The 25,030-nt window shown below is 38.0% G+C and overlaps 1 protein-coding gene across 3 annotated transcripts in view; it reads right to left on the bottom strand.

Moving 5' to 3' along the window:
- Positions 1-25,030, bottom strand: part of SEMA5A (semaphorin 5A) — a 228,959-nt gene that overhangs the window by 71,310 nt on the left and 132,619 nt on the right. For all 3 annotated transcript variants that reach the window (XM_060691100.2, XM_087890210.1, XM_087890209.1), the window contains 5 exons: positions 21,291-21,389; positions 19,649-19,862; positions 18,273-18,558; positions 12,483-12,618; positions 10,608-10,812 (listed from right to left, as the gene is read on the bottom strand). In XM_060691100.2, the coding sequence (XP_060547083.1) occupies positions 10,608-10,812; positions 12,483-12,618; positions 18,273-18,558; positions 19,649-19,862; positions 21,291-21,389 (940 nt within the window). The remainder of the gene's footprint in view (positions 1-10,607; positions 10,813-12,482; positions 12,619-18,272; positions 18,559-19,648; positions 19,863-21,290; positions 21,390-25,030) is intronic.

Here is a 25,030-nt window from a genome sequence, read left to right as displayed (position 1 = left end):
CAAAACATAAGCTCAATATATTAGAACAAGGGAAATACGCACTAAATTTGAAATATATAAGGCAGAATCACTTTGAGCACGCAAACAAACCAGGGAGGTGGTTGGCGTATAGGTTAAGGAAGGAAAGGGAAAAAAGAATAATCCAGAAACTACAAGATGATGAGGGGAAGATCCAACAAAGCATAGAGAAAAAGAAGGAAATAATACTTCAATACTATCAGAGGCTGTATGGGAAGGACACAGCAACAACAGAGGAAATTGAACAGTACTTAAAAGGAGAGGGGGTACAAATATTAACAGAGGAGGAAAAAGAATTACTAAACAGGGAGATCACGATGGGTGAATTAAAAGAAGCATTGAAGAGACAGAAAAATAATAAAACACCGGGGACTGATGGCTTACCAATAGAATTTTACAAAACATTCGGAGAATTATTAAACGGAATATTATTAGAAGTATATAATGAAGCCCTGTCGGAGGCAAAACTACCAAACACATGGAAAGAAGCGTATATCTCCCTAATACCAAAAGAAGGGGCAGATGCCACATTGATAAAAAATTACAGGCCAATTTCTTTGTTGAACACAGATTATAAGATTCTAATGAATATAATTGCCAATAGAATGAAAAAAATATTACAAAACAAAATACATCAAGACCAAAACGGTTTTCTGCCCACAAGACAAATAAAAAATAATTTAAGGATGGTAATGGATGTCTTAGAGTATTATGAAGTGCATTCAGAGAGACAGATAGCCCTGATCTTTCTGGATGCACAAAAAGCGTTTGACCAAGTAAACTGGCAATTCATGAAACATCAAATTAAAAGTATGAATTTCGGCGACAAATTTATAAAAATGATATCATCAATATACCAGGATCAGAAAGCATGTATATTAGTAAACGGGGATCCAACGGGATTTTTTGGAATAAATAAAGGAGTAAGGCAAGGATGTCCGCTATCCCCCTTGCTTTTTATTTTAACGTTAGAAAATCTATTAATTAGAATTAGGGCAAACAAAGAGATACAAGGGCTAAAGATTAAGAAAGAGGAGTACAAGGTCCAAGCCTTTGCGGACGACCTTGTCTTTTTTGCAGAAGACCCAATAGAAACGACCCCCAAGTTAATAAAAGAAATTGAAAAATTTGGAAGAGTAGCAGGACTAAAAATCAATAAAGAAAAAACAAATATGATAACAAAAAACATGACAGCAAAGCAAGTAGAGCAATTAGTAAAGGTTTCACAATTACAGGCAACTAAGAAGGTGAAATACTTGGGGATCCATTTGACAGCTAGAACTGTAACAATAAAACAAGATAATTACGAACCCTTGGTCCAGAAAATTAAAGAAGATTTAGATAAATGGGGGAAACTAAAGTTGTCCCTTCTGGGGAGGATAGCAGTAGTAAAATCTAACATACTTCCAAGACTCCTTTATTTATTCCAAACGATCCCAATAAAATTGGATAAGAAATTTTTTGATAATTTGGATAAAATAACCTCAAAATTCGTATGGGAGGGGAAAAAATCGAGAATAAAATTAAACATACTACAAGACGATAAAATTAGGGGTGGTTTCGGTTTTCCAGCGTGGCAAAAATATTACAGGGCTGCCAGTTTACTTTGGATCAAGGAATGGATAACTTTGGAGAATCAAAGATTGTTAAAGCTCGAAGGACATGACCTAATGAAGGGATGGCATGCCTTTATTTGGAACTCTGGAAACAAATCATATAAACATTTCAACAATCATACCATTAGGAAATCTTTAATTAGTACATGGCAACAAATTCAAAGTAAGCATTATATGAAAATCCCCGGTTGGTTGTCAACAATAGAAGCAATTACCCATCCAAATACACTATCAGAACAAAAAATATTACGATATAGAGAAATATTAGATACACAGGGCAAATTAAAAACTAGGGAAGAATTAAAAGAACAAGGAATAGCAATAGACTGGTGGCCCTATTCACAAATAAAGATAAGATATAGGAAGGATCAGGAGGAGGGGGGAATAGATTTGAAACAAAACAGGTTGGATAAATTATTAGAATCTAAAGAAGGGAAATTAATTTCAAAAATCTACAAATATTTACTCGAATATGATTTGGCAGAAGAATTAGTGAAAGGGCAGATGATAGCATGGGCGAGAAACATCAGGCACAGCCTACAGCTAGAAGACTGGGAAAGAGTTTGGGAAACTAATTACAGCATGACAAAATCGGTGGCCTACAAAGAAAATCATTATAAGATGTGGTATCGATGGCACCTGGCCCCCGCAAGACTTGCGAAAATGTACCCAAATGTAGATCCGACCTGTTGGAAATGCAGAAAAACACAGGGAACCTTCTACCATGCTTGGTGGCTTTGCCCCGTCATTAAGAAATACTGGAACAAGGTAAGGATGTGGATAAGAGAAATTACAGATTGTGAAATTGAATTAGAACCTGAGATTTTCCTATTGGGCATGATCAAAAAGAACATCCGAAATGACATAAAATACCTAATACTTCATATAATCACAGCGGCAAGATTAGTATTAGCACAATTCTGGAAAAGCGATCGATTGCCAACAGATCAGGAATTAATACAAAAAATATATACATGCGCAGAGATGGATAGACTAACCTTAGAGTTACAGGATAAGGAAGACTCTAAATATTATGAAACATGGAATAGATGGTACCAATGGATAAACCAGAGGAAAGGAAATGGCTAGAGATGAAATTTAGAAGAAATCAATATAACAAAAAACAGCACTGTCAGAGGTATAGAATATGGAATACTTTATTGTATGTTTATATATATGTACATATAATATATATATTTATATAGAATAATGGAAATTAGTTAATAGGTGACATTTATGTACTGTATATGTAAATTTGTCTCTCAATTGTGAGAAACTTGTACGTGTTTTTTTTTTAAATGTTCTTTCTTTTAAACAATAAAGTTTATATTGAAAAAAAAAAAAAGAAAGAAGGAAAGATGGGAAGAGAGCAAGTAAGGAAAAAGGAAAGAGGGGAAGGAAGAAGAAAGGAGAATGAAGAGGAAAGAGAAAAGAAGACAAGGAAGGAAGGAAGGAAGGAAGGAAGGAAGGAAGGAAGGAAGGAAGGAAGGAAGGAAGGAAGGAAGGTTCGTTGGTTTAGCATGTTTAGCATTTGGCTACCAACAGCCCTGCTGCTGTTGTGGCCTGCCAGCAGCCTGCGCAGCTTGTGGCTGATCCCGACGACGAGGAGGCTAGTGTGGTGTCGCGCCAACAGCCTGTGCAGCCGACACTCGCGTTGGATAGCGAGGAGGCTGAAGAGGATGTGGTGCCAGAGGCAGAGACTCAGCCAGGGCCTTCAGAACCTCCAGAGGCTCCTTCAAGTGCAGAGAGTGAAGTGGAGGAGCCTCTCCTCAATGCTCGAGCATGCAGGGCTGCCAAAAGGCAAGAGTGGCTACTCAGGAGGAAGAGGTCTCCTCGAGAGTAAGGCTTGGGGCTAATTGGCCACTCCCTTAGCCTATTTAAGTCACACGCAGTTAGCAATTGTTGCTGGAAACAACATTTAATTATTATGCAGAGCATTTTGGAGAGTGAGTTTCTTATCACATCTTGGTTTCTGGGCTGGTTGCCAACCTTTGTCGGACTTTGTTTATTCTTTGTACTTTATAGCAGGCTGATAAGGACATTTGCACTGAAAGCCTGCATTTTGAAAGGGGTCTGTTTTTAATAAACGGAGTTTTTGGAGCTTGGTATGTGGCACACTCCTTGGGATCCAGAACAGGGGCAGAACAGCTGCCCTTTTGCCACCTTTTGTCTAATCCTCCTGACCTCTCCTGGTGCTCTTCTATCCTATCGCTGAGGATTCTTTGGTTACAAAGCCAGGTCTTCTTGCGTGGAGAGGGAGTAGGCCTCCCTCTGACCCACACACTTTACCCTCCCGCACACATCATCAGCAACCTGGCCAAGGAGAGCGAGAGCAGCAGCAGCCTTGAGGAGGAGGTAAGTGCAACCGGGCACCCTCTCAGGGAAGCGGAGCTGGGCTATGGGGTCCTGGTGCCCTGGGAACTCGAGGGCCAGGCTGGGAGCTTGCCCTCTGCTGCCTAGGGCTCTGGACAGCTTGCACCACCATCCAGGGGTCCTCCGCATGGCCTGAGAGGGACAGCGAATCTCCTCTGAAGGACAAGAGTTTGGTGCTCTCCCTGGTCTCACCTTCCTCCACTGGAGACAATGGATCCCCTCAGCCCCACCCAGGCCAGCACAGGTGCCTATGACACGAGTGATGTTGAGCTGGCCATGGCCACCCTGGCCACACATCCTAAAGTCAAACAGAACCCTGATGCGGCACTCAATGATATTGAGTTTGAAACCCCTGTTCTAGAGGGAAGGGATTCACTGGAGAAATGCTGCTGTCCATCTTTTTAATAGAAGGGACATTAGCATAACTTTTTGGTATAAGCTTACAGAATCAATGGGCCTACTGGAAGGAGATCGTATTAGAGATACCAGGGAGTTAAACCAAGTGTATCAAAATAAGCTAGTATTTTGAGTTATACCTGGAGGCCTGTCAGAAACCAATGCAGGAACTACCACAGATGAATTTGGTGAAAATTGTGCAGCGTTCTGAAAAACTAGGATTCTGAGGAAAAGATTACTCTGTTACACATCATGAATAGACAAGTCGGAATAAAGTAAAAGAATACAGGCAAAGTGATGGAAATATTCCAACAAATGAAAATTATTGTTTGGTGAATTGATATCTTCTTAGAAAAGGTCGATTTGTTTGTTTGTTATTTGTTTCAAATATATGACTTAAATATGAAGTTCACTTTTAGGTACACATGTAAAGGAATAAGTCTAAAAGTATGACTGATTTGTTTATTATTATTTTTTTAGAATAGAATTCTTTATTCTTTATTGGCCAAGTGTGATTGGACACACAAAATTTGTCTTTGGTGCATATGCTCTCAGTGTACATAAAAGAAAAAAATACATTCATCAAGAATCATAAGATACAACACTTAGTGATAGTCATAGGTTACTAAATAAGCAATCAAAACATACTGGGAAACAAATAAAACAATATAAATCATAACAATACAAACAACAAGGTTATAGTCATAAGTGGGAGGAGATAGGTAATAAGAAGGATGAGAATAATAATAGTAATATAGTCTTAGTAAATAATTTGACAGTGTTGTGGGAATTAGTTGTTTAGCAGAGTGATGACATTCAGGGGAAAAACTGTCCTTGTGTATCGTTTTGAGGGTAGAAGTTGAAACAATTTATGTCCAGGATGTGAGAGGTCTAAAAGATTAAGAGAATTACTAAATGCTAAAAGATTAAATGCTAAAAGATTAAGACAATTGATAACAAATACAAGAGTGATAAGAGCTTCTGAGTCAAGGACATGCCATTATTTAATAGTATCAAAAGTATATCTTAGGAAAAAATGGAGGTAAAAGAAAATGAAAAAAGGTGACAGAAATGAGACTGAAAGTAGACCTTCAGAAAGATAAAGTAGAATCCTATATGATTACTAGAAAAGTATTAATCTCATAGCAGACGGAATGGAAAATGGACATAAAGAAAGATAATGTGGAAACTGCTTCGTATAAATTTTAAACAATTGAAATGTTTAAAGTTACATTAATAGGAATCAAAACAAAGGATGCCTGATGGAATTACTCTGTGGAATAGCCTGTGCATGAGGAAAAAAATGGATGCAAAAAAATGATGACTGCCCCAAAAAAAGCCCCAATAAAAGATACTTAATATTTTGTCTCAAGAGGAAAGATTTGCTTCAAATAATGCCACCAAAGTCAGCGTGGAAAAGTTAATATTAAAAGAGACAGAGAAAATGCAGAGATTTTAATGAAAATAAAAATTGCTTTTAAAGACAATGAAAAGAATTAACAGCCTCCAGGAGAATGAATGGAATTAAGAATAAAAATGATTAATGGTTTCAGATGAAATATTAGTGAACAAGTGTTGTAAAAAGTTTTTTTTTAGAGATCTGCATGGGAATGATAGTGATATATTGAAACCTGAAATTGAAATGAATGCTATAAATGTTAATGTTCCACAAAAAACAAATAATAAATGTTTTGTGTTTTCAAATGATAAGGCTGTAGGTATAGATTTTGTAACTGGGGAAAAGTTGAAATATGGTATTGATTCTTTAAAGAAAGCAGTTATATAAACTGTTTGAGTCTGTATGAAGACTGTACTTGGAAGAGTGCAAGTGGGACAGGTAGAAAAACTAAACCCAAAAATATTGAATTTGTTAAGTATTACTCGGCATATCTCCAAATTCTGATAGAAACAAGGGACAATGAGCAAAATTTGGGAAGCCCAGTGTGGCTTTATGCCAGTCAAAGGCATTGATCAGATTTTTTTTCAGATTTTTTTTCCTTTAATGAGGAAAAAGCAAAATATATGAATAGGAGGAAAAGCAGATTATAAGGAGAAATATGGAAAGTTTTATATTTGGTGTGGAAAGTTGGTCACTAAATGCAGTAAGAGAACTATATATTGAAACTAAACCATGCATGAAAATAAATGGACTGCTTAGCAACTAGTACATCCTTGAACAGAACATAAGAACAAGATTTATGATACCCCTTAGTTGGATGGATGAATGGAATATTTGTGGTGGATGTATAGAATGATGGTTGGGAACATGAATACTTATACTTAGAGAAAGAAAACCCAAACAGTTTCCAGACCTTGTTTCTATGGTGCAACAAGGATTATGGATCTGAAAATTAATGTAATAAAAAAACAGGAATAAATCATTTCAAATTATACATAAAGTAAATGACAAAAAATAGAGAAAGTGAATGAATTTTTTAGACCTTTCTATAAGGTCTAGGAGTGATTGTAATGAGAAGCAAAAATCCCTGATTCTAATGAGTACTTCTGTTTTCTTATATAAGTGTTGAGTATTGCTGAAGGAACATAAAAAGTACTTATATGCAGTAGAAATGGAGAAGTTATGAGTGGTAAAACAAGAAAAATCAGGGCCAAGAATGAATAGGGATGGAATGAATATGAGCTGAATATAAAAATAAATGGCCAATGGAAAAAATACATTGTCTAGTGGGAAAACAATAGACTGAGATGCTTTGATTCTATCGGGAAATTGAATGAGGATCAAACTGCAAACGAAGAATGAATAGAACAAGAGGAAGCAGAGGGTAGAGAAATTTATTGTTGGATCAGATTGATAAGGTCCTGAAAAAGAACAAGGTGAGAAGTTTAAAGAACAAAATACAATATATGGATCAGCATATATATATATGATGGAAATAAGTATGATTTGCAAAGGCAATAATATATAATGAATGGCTTGATTTAAACAAGATATAATTACTTTTTATCGTCTTATTTCCTGCTTTAAATTACTTTAGCTAACTACTTCTCTTTTTTCTGTGCTATGTATTAAATTTAACCACAAAAAAAGAATAGAATGATGAATATCAATGTATGTTCATGTTTTCATTCCAGTAGGGAAAAGTATAATAACAATTTTAACTCCAAAACAAGTTAAGAGATTAAAAGGCTGGCAGGTATGGGTCTATTAATTTACATACATACGCAACTTTTATAATTTCTGGAATTTTCACAATCTGGTTAAAAAAGTCTGCCTATGGAAATTCTCAATCACCCAGGCAATAGTTGTCCCAAAAGTGCTTTTTCCAAAAAGCAACTGGACTTTCTTGGTTTTTTTCCTTTGAAAACATTTCACCTCTTATCCAAGAAGCTTCTTCAGTTTAGCAAAACATTTTCAAAGGGGAAAAAACCCAAGAAAGTCCAGTTGCCTTTTGTAAGAAGCATCTTTGGGACAAGCATATTTTTTATGCGTACAAAGAAATAGAGAGACAAAGATAGAGATACAAGAAGTAGTATCACAAGAACCTGGTTAGTTTGCAATAATACATAGCTATACTACCCATCTATTCTAAAGGTATTACAATGATAGTTTATGTAAAACTACAGATTAGTGAAATAGCATATTATATGTTGCAAGTAGTTTGGATTTTTTCCCCAGAAATCTTCCAAAATTTACTTAATTAAGTAGTTTCACATAGCACAGATAAAATAACTGAGAAATAAGATGTAAAAAGTATAAATAACTGCAGGCTATGAATCCTTCCAGAACTCTGACAGTTCAACGTTCACTCGTAATTCTGCCTGAAGGCCACACGTAGATTAGAAACATCTGCATCTACGCATCCAGACTTGTATATGAATTTAGATCCAATCTACCTAATCCTTCACAATAGAGATTTTTTTTTCTCAGCTTCATGGAATTCCAAATGGCCATTCAGAATAAAGCACACAAGTAAAGCACAATCTGGCAGATGCCTCATTTTATCTAAAATCTTAAAGAAAGATATGATACAGCAAACTACATAGCTAATTATTAATAATCAATATTTTATTTTATTTTTTAAAACACTACTGCCTGAAACATAACTAGTAATATCATATACTGTAAGTATACATCATCTTATATCAGCATCATAAATATACTGCTTTCAACAAATTGCAATATGAAAGTTGAGGTCATTGTAAATTAATTTATGTAAGGAACTCCTGCAGACTAGACACACTATGTACCAACCATTCAATTTTCATTTATGATGAGCCAGAACAGCATGTGGATTTTTTAAAACAACATACTAAACAAATAAAAAGTAATGGACAAGGACTAAAAACCTTTGAGCCATCTATAAATAATAGCCAAGTGAAAAGACATACATATAATAACAAATTTGCTTCTGAAAATATTTCCATTCAAGCACATTGCTATAACTCTGAGATATCTCTGTTTTCTCAGTTGTTTAACTACTTTCTGCCAGTTTTAACTCAAATATAATATGGAAGTCAAAAAATAGTGACATTTCAGTGTCTTCAAAACTCACATATTTTCAAGATGATTTATGAACCAAATTTTATTGATTAATCATACTATATGCATGTTTTGCTTTATATTTTTCTCAGGTTTGTTAGATTTTTAACAGTGTATACTCAAACCTATAGAATCAAAGCTTCATTCTAAGTACAACACATTTCAAATACTACACAAAGTTTCATTATATGGAAATGAATTAACACTCTTTCTAATTATAAATATTATATCCTGTTTCTTGTATCACACATTTATATTAAATGTCATATTTCTGCCTTCATGAATATATGATTGTATGGTGAACATTATTTTATAAATAAAGCAATTCAATCATCCTATTCTAACTTACTCCATTTTTATCATTTTATTAGTGGGTTTGGAGATCCATATTCCTCAAAGAAAAATTACATTGGGAAATAAATAAATCACTCTATTTTTTAAACATTAAAATGTCTACAGTCCCATGCTAGAAATCATATCATGAAGTTATTGCTCTTCAGTTTCTTTTGCCAAGCTTTTTAGCAAAAATATCAAATTCAGTTTAAGTACAATGATTGTTTGGAAATCCAATAATAAAGTTAACAGGGGACTGAATAGATGAAACAGAAATGTTCTTCTCTTTTTATTTCTTTTCTTAAAGTACAGATGGTCATATCAGCTTGGATCCCAATAGACAATTGTGTATAACCAGTGGCATTCAGGAAAGAATTGCTGACTTTCATTATTAACAGCCTTGATTTAAAAAAAGTGTATCATACTACATATAGTTCCAGAAGGGTACTGAAGCCATAAAAGAGATTGGGAGGATGGGAGGATGAGCAAAAATGAGAAAGAATATATTAATACATGAAGATAATTCATCTTACTTGCATGGAGTAACTGCCACTAATTCACTTAATGTACAAAAGTTTGACACATAGGTTTAACATGCCAGTAACTTTAATAACTCTCAATGGTGAAAACACACGTTTGTTTTCCCCTTCTCAGCCATTCCAATGTTTTGCAACAGAAGTCACGTTCTAATTAAACACAGGTACTATAACTAGATATTAACATTTCTAACTAAGGCAACATCCATCAAAACTACCCAGGTCTTTAAGTCAAACCTTTCATTCCTGCAGATCAAGACATAAATATAAGGATTATTTAGCAAGTTTATATGTGAGTTTATATGAATTTTAAAACCTGTTTTAATTGTTACATTGTTTAAATCTATGAAGTCCCTAAATACTGCATTTCCTTGGAAACAAAGCTGAACATCAAATATGTTTTTCTAAATTTCTAAGAAGAAAAAGATCAGACATTACTTTTACATAGCCCATAGGTCTTTCAGTTCAACTTCCAGTTCATAAAAATGATTGGCAAACAAAATATTAGTTAAACATTTTTTTCTCTAATAAAGCAAATCTCATTTGCTTTCTTTATTGTTATCTCTAATAAAGATAAATCCATGCAAATATACATTAACAAACACAGATTAATTTGGATATATTAATGGCTGGCTGGATAGATAACTTAATATCAGTTGTGTATTATTATTGTATATACCACTATTTCCCCCTTGCTGTTAGTTTTATGTTATTTTACTACTGGTGTTTTAAAGTGCTTGTTAGGATATTTTTGTTAAATTTCAGCTAAAGAATTATTGAATAATCTCTGCATGTTAGAAATAAAGAAAGTGAGGAAATAAAAACATAATTTACCTGTGGCCAAATAAATTATATGAAAAAGCATTTCTTTTCCTTGTACCACATCCACAACCACATGGGAAAAGCGGCTATTGTCCTCCATGAAGTAAGGAACTGGTGTGATAGGTTGGATCACTTCATGCATCAAAATAAATTTCTGGGCATCTTGGAGATTCCTCTCTGTCAGATTCAAATACAGGCCTTGATCCATGGTGCCACACTGAAAATGTATACATATAATACTGTTTACATTAATTCAAGATTTTAAGAACTTAAAACATATAGTGCATTTTGAGATCCCAAATTATAACAATCTAAAGGCTAATTCTTATAATAAGCTGTGAACAACTGACTGGTCATCCAGCTATATAATATACTTCAATCCTTTTCCTCATTAGCAGATTATCCATATATACTCTATAAATTTCCATACATACAAATATGTTGCAATGAAGATATATCAAAAAAGAAACAATAGATAAGTGATGTTTTGATCCTTATATACCTATATCACAAAGAAGAAGTACATAGAACACAATCTCCAGATTGTGTCCGTTTGCTGTCCACCCTGGATAGGACCAGCAAGACTTGGAACTCAAAAGCACAATGGCATCTCAGCCACAGTTGTAATTATAATTATAACAGGAGCCTCAGGCTCTGTAAGAGAAGGAATGGCAGAGCCTGTGGACAGAATCAAAAAAGAAATCAGCCTAGAGTCTCTATGTAGCCACAAATGGACTAAGTGTAACCCCTCTTGAATTTTGTTGGCCCTTATCTAGCTCCACAACAGTGATATTGGTTGAGTAGATTCCTGTACTTTGGCATGAACAGTAATAAATCAGTTTAATTGGAACTTCACGTGTGGTCTTGGTATTTCATACCTGATAGGCTCTGTTTTTCTGTTAGGGCTTCACTATACATCTACTTTTCCCAAGGAAATTCCTCTCCAAGAATTAGGTTATCACAATTATAATTAAGCTAACTGCTGTATTTTAGCCCTCAAGCTTTTCTGTTTCAAATGAGTACAAAACTATAAAGGAGGGGTGTAGATCCAACTTTGTTTCTGGAAGCCAAGATGGCAATTGTGAGAAGTTTTTCTTTTGCTCAATTTTACTTGGTGCTCTAGTTCTATCTCCTGGAGAAAACTAACCTAGCAACAGTGATCCATGTTTCCATGGAATCACCAATTTACCAAGGAAGAACTAAGATCCATGCTTAGTCCTTCCTTGGTAAATTAATATAGCAGACATCACAGGAACTGCCCTCACAGTGTGTTTTTCAACTACAGTTGCTGTAAAATTCTTAACCAGATTGCTTATTGGTGCCACAATTTATGCATCATCCTAATACCTGTTCTACATAAGTTGCACAAGTTTTCAGTTTGTTTGTAGTCCAATTTAAAGTGCTGATTCTTCCTATTAAATCATAAACCATTTAGGACAAGAAAACTGAAAGCTCATTTCCTCATACTGTATTCAGTTTTCAGTTTATGTCTAGGGTCATATCTAAGAACAAAAAGAATCTAGGCAATGGAAACACAGAATGATGAGTTTTTAGGAGTAGCAGAATGTGAAATTCACTCCCTATGTAGGCTGGATAGATTAATCCAGACAGTCTTCGCTTCCAGGAGGAACCGAAAATACCCCTGCTCAATGGACAATGTATTGCTCTCCCAATGTTATCAGCTTGCAACTCATATCATCATTACTATGGATTTAAAGCTGTCAGTTAAATGTTAAACTCAGGGTATTTGGAAGCTTTATTATTTTTACCCTGTTTATTTATTTCTCTATTGAACCCTTGTGATTATAAATATTTTAACTTCCTAAAACTGTAAGTGCAATTTGATGGACATGCATACATTAAGAACACCTGTTTATTTTCAACTACCTGAAAATTAGGATTAGGGTTGGGATAAGGAAGCCAGGCAGAACGAGAGTTTTCTTGGTATTTGAATGACCCACTAAAGACCTGAGTTATTGCGGTCATGTTGAACACACAAACAGCTGAAACAGCTACGCTGTTCCTTTAAAAAAGAGAGAGAGAAAATAGATTGTTATATAGCCAGTGAAAATTTTCTATAACAGTTATAATTCTTTGCATCTCATCTCAGAATAGATGTTAAGTATGGATTATGGTTATTAAGTTAGAATTTCCTAGAATAATAGTCCTGTAAGATCTAGAGCAGTGGTTCTCAACCTTCCTAATGCCGTGACCCATTAATACAGTTCCTCATGTTGTGGTGACCCCCAACCAGGGGTGGGTTCTAAAATTTTTTACTATCGGTTCTGTGGGCGTGGCTTATTTTGTGGGCGTGGCTTGGAGGTCATGTGACTGGGTGGGCATGGCTAGCTGGTCATGTGACCGGGTGGCTATGGCTATGTGTATAGGGACTACTCAGAGGGCTGAAAAAAGTCATTTCTGACAGATCCTCGCACTTTTGACCATCCTCACATTTATGCCCGTGCAGCATTCCTAACAACAATGTCACTCATTTCACAACTGCTTCTCTTCACCATGGTGATAAGATAGGGCAAAAAACGTAAAATGTGAGGACAGTCGTAAATTCGATGACTGGTCAAAAGTGCGAGGACCAGTCAAAAATAACTTTTTCAGCCCTCTGAGTAGTCCATATGCACAAAAGGACTACTCAGAGGGCTGAAAAAAGTGATTTCTGACAGGTCCTCGCACTTTTGACCGGTCTTCGCACTTTTGACTGGTCATCATGCCCATTGTAGCATTCTTAACAACCGTGTCACTCATTTCACAACTGCTTCTCTTCACCATGGTGACAAGATAGGGCAAAAACGTAAAATGTGAGGACAGTCGTAAGTTCGAGAACTGGTCAAAAGTGCAAGGACCAGTCAAAAATAACTTTTTCAGCCTTCTGAGTAGTCCATATGCATAAAAGGATACAGCAATAGAGAGGGATGAAGGAAGGGAAGGGAAATTAGAGTAGGAGTGAGGGTAAGACAGGGAGGAAGACAGGAGGAGAAGGAGAAAGGAAGAGGAAGTAGGAAGGAGAAGAAGAGGGGGGAAGAGAAAGTAAGAAGGAAAGAAAAGAGAGAGGTAGTAGGTTTGAGGAGAAAGATTGCTGTACAATAAAAAAGATGAAAGGGAAGAAAACCAACCCCAAACAAATATAAAGATATTAAGATAAAGAATGAATTGTTAAACTTTAAAGAATAAAAGAGAACAAATCTGAATAAATAGCAATAATTAGAAACACACATACAAACATACAATGTATTTTCTTTGAACAGAGTATTTGGCCGGTTCACAAATTTAAACAGTGTTTAGTCATTTCAATTACATTTACAATTTCTATATTTCCTTTTTGCCATATTTATTCCTCATCTATTTTTTAAAAAAACCAATATTACTCTTCATCCTCATCTCTAATCTTAATCAAATTCAATTTTTCCCTTGTATTCTATATTATACCGCTTCCCATTGTCATCTATTTTTATATCCATCCTCACATTGGTTAATTATGTAATTATGTAATACAGTTGTTTAATACAAATTCAACATTTTAATATAAATCAATTAGTTATATAACTATCTTTTTTGTAAATCAATCAATATGAACATGAATATTCCAATTATTTCCATGCAATCCAATTTTTTATAAATCAATTAATTATATTTACCAATAATAATAAACCAAATAATTTCCTCATATATTCCTCCAAACCACAACTTAACCATTTCTGCTTTCAACACAATATACAATTAATAGTATCTCAATTATTACAATTCCCTAGTTAAATAGAGCTTTTTTTCTTTTGTATTTTAAAATCTTGAACCTCCTCTTTTGCCCTAAATTTCCCATTGTTTGCAGTTTTACACCTACCTTTTTTGGAGAGGAAAAAGAAAAAGAAATCTCTCTCTGCCTCATTTTGTCACTTGCAGCAAAGACCCTGCTTTACTTTTAGTTTCGTTTTTCAGCATAGCTGGGGGGAAAAAAAATCTGCTCCTCTCTTTGCAGCTAGCAACTCCGCAAAACAGCTGAGAGCAAATCAGCTGAGAGTCCGGAGGCTGAGCAAATCAACTTATGGTAATTAACCTATGCTGAAGCTGAAAGGGGCTGTTTTTTTCTATTTTTGCAGGCACCGGTCTTCTCATTTGTTTTCTTTTAACATTGATCAGCTGTAGGGCAGCCCTTTGAAGCCCCGCGGCAAGAATTTAAACAGTTGTTTTCCCTCTAGCCATCAGCTGGGACTCAGGAGGCAGCAATAGATTGGGAGTGGGCGGGGTGAGCAACCGGCGATCCAACAGAGGCAGAGGGTGAGGGTGAATGAAGACATGGGGAGAGCGAGAGAGGGCTTTGGCGACCCCTGTGAAATGGCCGTTTGACCCCCAAAGGGGTCGTGACCCCCAGGTTGAGAACCGCTGATCTAGAGCAACATCTCTGGAGGCACCAACCACTTTATAGTTTAACAATATTTTATAATTAACAATCTCATGGTACCTGAGACTATATATAAATTATACATTATGCAATTACTATTCAGTACATATTACATCATACTTTGTTGTGAACTCTACAATAAAAGTCTCCAACATTGTACCGTTTCCTAAATTAGCTTAGCTTTTTTCAAAGTATTGTGATACTGCTACATTATCTAGAATACAACATGTAGATATTTATTCCTTGAAGAATAAACCAATTACCAGTTGATTAGTTGAGGTAGCTAAACAGAGAAGTGGAGATCTAAAATCTTGCTACACATACTTGGGCAAGAAACAAAACCCATCATCATGAAAATAAGTAAGGATAAACACTCTTCTGTTTAAAACATCAGGTATCTTCTTACAACAATCATTAATATATGCAAGCAGTAAGAATTATATATTTCATTCTCAAATTATTTGCAAATTACCGAGGGTCAGCCTTTCCCAATCTTGATATCCTCCAGATGTGCAAGCTTCAGTTCCCCAAATTCTTAGCAACATCCATGCTGGCTGGGGAATTCTGGAAGCCCACACATCTGGAAATTGCTCATGCTGGAAACTGAGTACATGTTCACAGATTCCTAGTCGGCAGTATCTCTTCTGTGACAAAACGGCATATGTGATTCTTAAATAAATGCTTAAGTGTTAAACTATAAGTGTTTAAGATCATTTATGCTAAAAGCCTAATTACTGAAAGGGAATACACTACACAGTAGTAAGCTGATCAGCTAAGCAAGAATTCAACACACCGAACAGCTATGAAACAAGAGCAAATGACAAGCTAATTTAGTGATAAAGGTGTAGGTAGATTTAATTCAGCAGAATAGCAGGTTGAGTGTAAAGTTTTAGTAATATTCATAAAACATTTAGCTAAAGTAAGGTAAAAGATATTAAATGCAGAATTAAAGTAGCTGAGTGAAGTATTTCCATTCCGTAATTCCTGGAATGAAATAACAAAACCATTTTTATCTTAAAGAAGGAAACAGATAAAAGCTAGAAAACTTAATAAATATTTTAATTTTCCTATTATAGCGTACATTGTGCATGCTTTGCAGAAGCCAGATTTTAGAACTGAGAGTCCTGCATGATATCTCTAAAAATATGCAATTAAATGTATCTGGGAGATTCCCACCACTTACAGAGACCCATATTTTATTTCACCCTTCTATAGAAATTTATTCTTCTCCTCTTCATGTGCTGGAACCTTCAAAGGTTCTGCTGGAAAGCTACCTTACAGATTTGGGAGTAATAACTTATTCAATTTATACAAATTCAGAATAACTTAAATTCCAAGAACTCCTCCCTCAAGATCTGCTTCATTTATATTTCAAGGTGCTTAATGAATTGCCAGCCCATAGAAAAGTGAAAGGGGAAAAAAGACAAAGATATTATTTGATTCATTTTTGTGGCTATAAATGCATATTATAATCATTATGAATCTTACAATTATTAATTTTTTGCCGCTAGCTGTAGCTAGCTCTCTAGAAATCATAGCGTTTGTAATATGTTGACTATCAGTCATGCAATGCATAAAATCAAACAGAATTATGGAATAAGTTTATATTTAGATACAGATACATAATAAATGTATAGCTATATAGATATAATCCAAGCATAAAGAAAAGTAAGTAAAGAACTGAAAATAGAGCTTGTTTGGTGTAGTGGTTAAAGCATCAGGCTAGAAACTGGGAGTTCTAGTCCCACCTGAGACAGGAAGCCAGCTGGGTAACCTTGAGACAATCTTTCTCTCCCAACCCTAGGAAGTGGCAAATCACTTTAGAAAAAACTGACTTTAAAATGGCCCGATGATCAGAAGGAAATAAGTATACTGTAGAATACTTTTGAAACTACCAAAATAATCCGGGAATTTGCCATCATTTGAATCAGGAAACTATCAATTTACAGTGACTTCATTGGTTTCCAATTGATTGTTGCATAAAATTTAACATCTTAGTCATTACTTTTAAATATCTTAGTAAGATATCTATTCAGATATCTGACAAATGGCTTGTAAGAGAAAAGGCCCTGCAATGTGTCTCCAGAAACAACTGTTTATATGATTATGACAAGATTTACTCCATCATAGCATTCATCCAGGTTCAACTACCTTTCTTGAGTGGACCGGATTCTTTCTTGAATGATTTTCATTGTATGATCAAAACAATACTTCATAGCAGGGCTCCCCAACCTGTGGGTCACGGCCCACTACCAGACTGTGGCCTCTTCGCAACCAGGTCCTGAGACCGATGCCCCAAAGGCTTCTCTTCTCTCTTCCGTAGAGTTTCATGTTCACGTATGCTGGCTCGCCATTTGCATAGCCCAGATCCCCTCTCCCCAACTCAGTTGGGCTGCCATGCCAACTGCTCCCGATGCTCCAAAAGAGGAGCAGTGAGAACAGAGGCTGAGTGGGATGACTCACTGAGACTGCCTGCACAGGAAACCCGATCTGCTTTTGGACCATCGGGAAAGCTCGGTGAGTCTGAAGGAGCATGAGACTGCACCCCCAAAGGGTTCTCTTCTCCATGCCAAAAGCTTTTGCAAACGGACGAAAGGCTTCAGGGGAGAGATCTCGCACTGCTTCAGGTCTTCTGTCCCTTTGCAAAAGCTTTTGGTGTGGAGAAGCCTGAAGGATCCGAGACCACGCCCCAAAGGCTTGTCTTTTCTCTTGCAGGCACACACACGTGTGCACTGGCCTACCGCTGTGTGGCCTGGTTCCCATCTCTGCCCCAGCCAGGCCACCAAGCAGCAAATATTGGGGACCACTGCTTCATAGGATCTCTTGTCTCCAGTTGAATGTTCTCCTACAATTCATAGTATTCATGCTGTAATACAAGGCATGTTTTCTTAACTTTTTTGTATATTTAAAAAAAAATAAACCACATCGACTAATGGAACTGTTGTCTTTGCAAATTAATTAATATGACTGATACAAATATTTTAGTATATAATATACTCTCCATTTTTGACAATTGCTACCATCTTACCAAATTAAAAATTCAAACAAGGAAAGCTTTTAGGTTTGAAAAACTCACATTCATCTAGCTGTTAGTTTTATACCCTTCTAAAAGTGATAAATATATAATCATTTTCTACCAAAATCTTTAACTTAGATTTTTTTTCAGTATGGGTTTGTTTTCAAGATTGCCCACTCCTGGATATAAATAGATATCCTCAAGTTAATTTTGAATGTTCTAGAAAGAAAATACTACATAAACTACATACACATTAGTGGTAAAGATCCCGTAGATTAATTCCAGTTCTGGCAGGAAGAACGTACTCTGTAATTCATTGTAGTAAAATGGAATTTCTCCAGGGTGGGAGCAATTCAAACGAGCTTTCATGAAGGTGGTCCAAGTATCTTCCAGCAAAAATCTGCCACCAATGTCATTCTTACAAACTCGAGCAGCCCGAGAAAAAACTATTTTCCCACAGTCATGTTCCACTGCATTCTCTCGGAAGAAAAAGTAGATGAAGTTTCCGATGTCATATGAAGACACAAAATTTGGTTCTGGAATATATTTTGAAAAAAAAATAGAGGAAAATAACTCCCTAAATCGACTCCATCCATCTACACATGGACCCTTGTTTCTTTAGGCCACGTACCTAGGATTCATGCAAGAAGCTACTGTTTTTGCCCCCCCCTTAATATTTTCCTTAAATCCCAACTTTTATGTAACATTTTTTGAAATTTCCATTCATGAACTCAACAAGAGTCCACTTACATCTGTCAGTTTTAGTCTGATTTCCTTTCTCCTACCAAGATTATGTTCATTCAAATAATACCAAGATTAAGCACAATAATTTAGTAATATATGCTGTAGTAACTGTCCAAAGACTACCAATGATCTTTTTTGTTACACTTATACAGACTCTTTGGTGAACTATGGTCATTCAGACTGGGAACTCCATAGTTAAGCAATGCAGTTGTAAACTGCAATGTCATGTGACTGCACTGACTTAATATGACTGCACTTACAATGGCAGTTTGGGCCATTCTAGTTGCCATTGGTAAGTGAATTTCATGTGATTATTAGACATGATATCACCATTTGCAATCTCCTGCTGGCTTCCCGATTGATTCAGCTTGTTGGAAGTCAGCAATGAAGGTTGCAAATGGCTATCACCTGATCACCCTGAGTTATTCTAACTGCAAGCAAGTTGCCAAGCTTCCAAATAGCGAAGGTGTGACTGTAGGGACGCTACAATTGCTGCAACTAGGACGACTGGTTGTAACTCTCCACATACAGCATCATTGTAACTTTGAACAAACACTGACCGAGTGGTTGCTGAATGAGGACTACTTGTATTAAGAACTAAATAAACCTATGATTTTTTTATAGTACAGTATATGCCTCTTATATGTTCACAATTAACACTCAGTTGTTTTATATCTTTTCTTTATTTCTCCCCATGCCCCAATTTCATCTAACATGACCAACTTTAAACCTGTAATGATGACATCTAAGAAGTTATTATTCTATATGTGAAGAGCCTTTGAGTTGTAAGAATGAAGTTTTTTCCTTCAAAATGAATTAGTTGAAGTTCTTAAAAGAAAGCATTTCCTAACCCAAAAAAAATTGTCTCTTCCATATACTCACCATTAAGCCACTTAGAGTTGTACTGTGCAGTCCGAAGTGGAGGAAGAATACCCAAACTGCGATAAATTGCAGGATCTCTCCCTGGAAAGTCCATGACAGTTGCTGCATATAACTCACCAGTGCTTGCAAGGAGAGCTGTAGAATTGTGCTGGGGGCTATAAGGACAGCGTGCCATACCACTGATCTGATCATGTGTCTCTTCCAGGTTACTTAGCTTCATCAGAATAGTGGGGAGAGGAAGGATTATTACAAACTGCATTAAAGAATATGAAACCCACACATCTTGAACATAAACTGAAGAATTTATTTGTACAGGTGTCCTGATGTTGGTTCAGGAACTCCTTCAATTTTCCTCCATATCAACATTGAATTAACTATTATATAACTCTTAATTCTATTCTTACATTAAATATAAATATATACATATGCACACAAATAACTGAAAGAAAAAACTGACTTCTAATGTGAAGAATTAAAAATGATGTCTTAAAGTACATTCTTATTAATATAGACTTCTTACTAGCTTTAGGGACTACAAGTTCAATAAAGTGTTGCATATCTACAGTACACTAGATCTCATTCACCCTATACAGATTACTATTCAGAATGTCCATCATGTAAGTGACCTCTACAACATGTTCAGTGTTTAAAATATGCATATGTATTCATTTATTGGCCAGGTTTTGGAAGAACACTGGGAGTTGCAAGAGGAAAGGTTATTGCTTCGTCCTTGCTTCCACTGCAGAAGCTCAGTCAATAGAACTCCATCCAAATTTTACAAAATATTGAAACATTATTTTATTAAGTGAATCCATTCACTCTTTCCATCTTATATACACACTCATTCAGTTAATCCACAGCATGAATACATATTGTATCACAGCACCATTAAAACAGTCTGCTAGCATTCAAGTATTGCAGGATACAGTACCAAACATTTGAGAGAAAAAACACAGAATTAAGAAAACTACATTTTTCCATTTCAGGTACTTCCCTCTCCTTGAAAATGCCACCTATACCACAATAAGGCTTAAAAATAGCCTGAACAGTCATAAATTAAGCTTATTTTGAAGCTTTATTATAAATGATAGGTACTCCTTACCAATATTGTAAGGTTGGGCAGCAGAACCTTTCATTTTCCAGTAATTCCTCTTTGAAAAGTCCCCCATGGCCAGAATGCTTAAAATGGCCTCAGATATACAGATTGGGCTATTTTAAAGCCTTACAGGACTGGGGAAATTTCTAATCTCAGATCAGCTGTAGATCAGACTCCATGAAAGAGACCATGGCAGACCAGAGAGTGTCTCATTCCAAATGTAATCAATGAAGAAATTCCCAGGTCTCTTTGCCATTTTTTTCTTCAGCCATTAATAATACTTATGATTAATAATATACTAAGTGGTAATAACATTCTCAAGTCTCTGTTGATATAATATTGGTAATTATAGAATGGATGAAATACTGGAAATTATGCATTATACATTGCAGTTGATAGATGGCCACCTAGTGCATAATGGAGAGTATCCAATTTATTTGTATTTGTACAAGAAATTCCACAATCATAGAAATCTTCCTCCACACTTCTGTCTTACTGAATTATGACACCTACAGGATTGTAGTGCAGATCCACTCATATTCTTACCGTCCGATTAGTGCAAATAGGTGTAAATGCATTAGTTCCACATGCAAATAGTCTATCTCCACCAATCAGGAGAACACGAATATAATTCTGGCACTCTTCCTGCCAAAGCAAAATATATTATTAGTATAGTGATATGTATTAAGAAACTTCTATAAAGTCAGAAATTATGTACAATTAATTCCCAATGACAGCAACACAATCCATCAATGTGTTCTGTAAGTACTAATACATCAATATGTATACTTATTACAACAGCTGCTGATTATAGATTATGGGCGTTGGTCTTACCTGATACGCCGCTTCTGGTCACTAGGAAACGCTGGTCACATGAGGGATGTGACTTATCCAGTAATTCTAGGACCGAGTCTACCAACTAAAGAAGTCCCACCTCTTCCTGTATCCAGTTTGGGACTAGGACGCACGGCAGACTGTCGTGTCTGTAAAGATAAAGGAGAAGTAAAAAATCCCCAGGACCCACCCCCGTCCTTCAACAGCCATAATCCAGCACAAGAGGTGCCGGGCCAATCGGGAGGGGGTGACCGGCGTTTCCTAGTGACCAGAAGCGGCATATCAGGTAAGACCAATGCCCATTCTCGGTCACGGAGGAAACGCCAGTCACATGAGGGATATACCAAAGCCCATGTACCTATTGGGAGAGAGAAGGCCGGCACCGCTCTTGGTCCTGGGAGGATACCCGCTGCAGCACACGTCGCCCAAATGAAGCTTCCACTGATGCATAAACATCCAACCGGTAATGCCGAATAAACGGAGACGGAGACGTCCATGTAGCAGCTCGGCAGACCTCCTCGAGAGAAGCTTGGGTAGACCAGGCAGCCGAAGTAGCTGCGCTCCTGGTAGAGTGGGCTGTAACACCACGAGGCACTGGCAATGATTGAGCTTCGTAAGCTAAGGAAATGGAAGCCCTGAGCCAACGTCCCAAGGTAGTGGAAGAAACCTTTGACCCCATGGACTTGGGTTGGAAAGACACAAAAAGAGCCTCAGAACGACGAAAGGAAGAAGTCCTGGAGATATAAATCTTGAGAGCCCGACGAACATCAAGCTTGTGCCACACCTTCTCCAGGCGATGACGGGGGGAAGGGCAGAAGTTGGGAAAAATGATCTCTTGGGAGCGATGGAAGGCTGTATTGATCTTCGGAATAAAGGCTGGATCCAATCGCGAAACTCGATCAGCATGAATGATACAGAGATCCTGACGAACTGAGAGAGCAGCCAACTCCGAGATTCTCCAAGCCGAGGTGATCGCTACGAGAAAGGCCACCTTAAAAGACAAAAACTTCAGCGAGACTACCCGGAGAGGCTCAAAAGGAGGACCAGTAAGAGCCAATAGAACCTTGTTCAGGTCCCAGGTCGGAAACCGATGAACGGCCGGAGGACGTAGATTGGCAGTGCCTCTAAGGAATGACCGGATTAGAGGGTGAGTGGACACAGACTTAGCGGTGCCGCAGGTGAGGATAGAAGAGATGGCAGAGATTTGCCTCCGGAGAGTATTGGGAGAGAGTCCTGACTTGAAGCCATCCTGAAGAAAACCTAGAATGTCAAGAATGGAAGCAGCAGTAGGAAGAACCTTCTTACGTCGACACCAGGCAGAGAAGGCCATCCAAGTGGCATTGTAAATACGGTTTGTTGACTTGTGACGAGAGGCCTGGATCGTAGATATTATTTCCAAAGGGACCCTGGCCGTGGACAGGAGGAACCGATTAACCTCCAGGCGGTCAGCCGGAGCCACTGAGGATCTGGATGAGCTAGGCGGCCTTGCCACAGGGAGATCTTGTCGGCCGGAATCTGCCAATTGGGAGCGACACAGAGAGCCATCAGATCCGCAAACCACAGTTGTCTGGGCCAGAAGGGTGCCAGAAGGACGAGCTCGGCTTGTTCCTGCAACAGCTTCCTGATGACCCTGGAGATGAGGGGAAGAGGTGGGAAAGCATAGAGAAGAAGACCACAAGGCCACGGGCTGATCAAGGCGTCTATAGCCTCGGCCCCCTGGACAGGAAACCTCGTGTAAAACCTCGGGAGCTGGTGGTTGGATTCAGACGCAAAGAGGTCTACTGCCGGAAGACCGAAGCGATGCACGATGTCGTGGAACAGAAGTGGATTGAGGCTCCACTCCGTCTGGTCCACCACTGAGCGACTGAGGGCGTCCGCCTGTACATTCGATGACCCCGAGATGTGAGAGGCGTGAATGGAGGCCAGGTGAATCTCCGTCCACCTGAGGAGACGGGAGGCTTCCCTCATAAGAGCCCTGGAGCAGGTCCCTCCTTGCCGGTTGATGTGGGCTTTGGCAGCTACGTTGTCTGTTCTGATCAAGACATCCAGACCCCAAAGGAGAGGGGCAAACTTGCAAAGGGCCCGGAAGATGGCTCTGAGCTCCAAGATGTTGATGTGAAGTCCCCTCTCCTGGACAGACCACTGCCCCTGAGCCAGATGAGACTCCAGGTGAGCCCCCCATCCGAAGAGGCTCGTGTCCGTGGTGATGCTGATGCGTTGAGGAACTCTGAACAGGCAACCCCGAGCAAGAGCCGGAGAGGTCCACCAGGCCAAGGACCGAAGAACTGCTGGGGTCAAGGGAACTCTGGCCACTGATGTGCTCCTGCGAGACCGTTGAAACAGAAGTAAAAACCACTGAAGTTCCCGGCTATGGAACCGAGACCAGGGCGTGATTCCGAAGGCAGATACCATCTTCCCTAACAAGCGGGAAAGACCCAGGAGGGAAAAAGAATGTGAAGCCTTAACCTGACCTGCCAGTTCAACAATACTATCCTGACGTTCTTGTGAAAGGAAAACCTGCAACCTGACAGTATCAATAACAGCCCCCAAATGCTGGATGCAGATGGAAGGAACTAGGTTGCTCTAGGTTGGAACGATTAACCAAAAAACCATGGGACTGCAGGGTTTGAATAGTGACCTGAACATCCTCATTGCCCCTGACCTCAGAACTAGACAAAATAAGAATATCATCTAGATAAAACAAAACTCTAACAGGAAAAGATCTCATATGGCCTGATAAGGCAGCCATGATCTTCGTAAAGACCCTGGGAGCTGAGGAAAGGCCAAAGGGAAGGGCTCTCTACTGATAATGCCTACCCTGATAACAAAAACGGAGGTATTTCCGATGTTCCGGAAATATGGGCACATGAAGATATGCCTCCGTCAAGTCGATGGAGGACAAAAAATCACCTGGACGGATAGAGAGGAGAATGGTCTGGAGGGATTACATCTTGAACCGACGATAGACTATATATTTGTTCAAGGATTTAAGATCCAATATGGCCCTCCAGCCGCCTGAAGCCTTGGGAACTAGAAACAAACGAAAGTAAAAGCCCTGGCCGACTTCCCCTTGGGGAACACATTGAACAGCCCTAATCTCCAAAAGATGTTGAATAGCCTCATCCAGCAGAACCCTCTTGGTCCTGACCTGAGAAACTGGGCACCTGACAAACAAGCTAGGGGGAACAGAAGAGAACTCAAGGGTCAAACCAAATCTAATCGTACGTCTAATCCAAGGATCTGAAACTGAATTATCCCATTGGTCAGCAAAGGAAGCCAACCGACCTCCAATTAAGGAGTCAGGGATAAGTAAGGGAGAACTAACGGATCTACGGAAGGGGTGGCCCGTACCTCCCCTGAAGGGCCTGCGGGAAGGGAAACAGGACCCCTGCCTGACCTGGAAATCCTGCTGTTGTCCACCCCTGGGCTGAGAGTACTGCTGAGGCCTGGAC

Source organism: Pantherophis guttatus, chromosome 3, assembly GCF_059756535.1.
Source record: "Pantherophis guttatus breed Tessera chromosome 3, ASM5975653v1, whole genome shotgun sequence".
In the NCBI taxonomy this organism is placed as follows: Eukaryota; Metazoa; Chordata; class Lepidosauria; order Squamata; family Colubridae; genus Pantherophis; species Pantherophis guttatus.
This window is presented reverse-complemented; position numbering and strand designations above follow the sequence as displayed.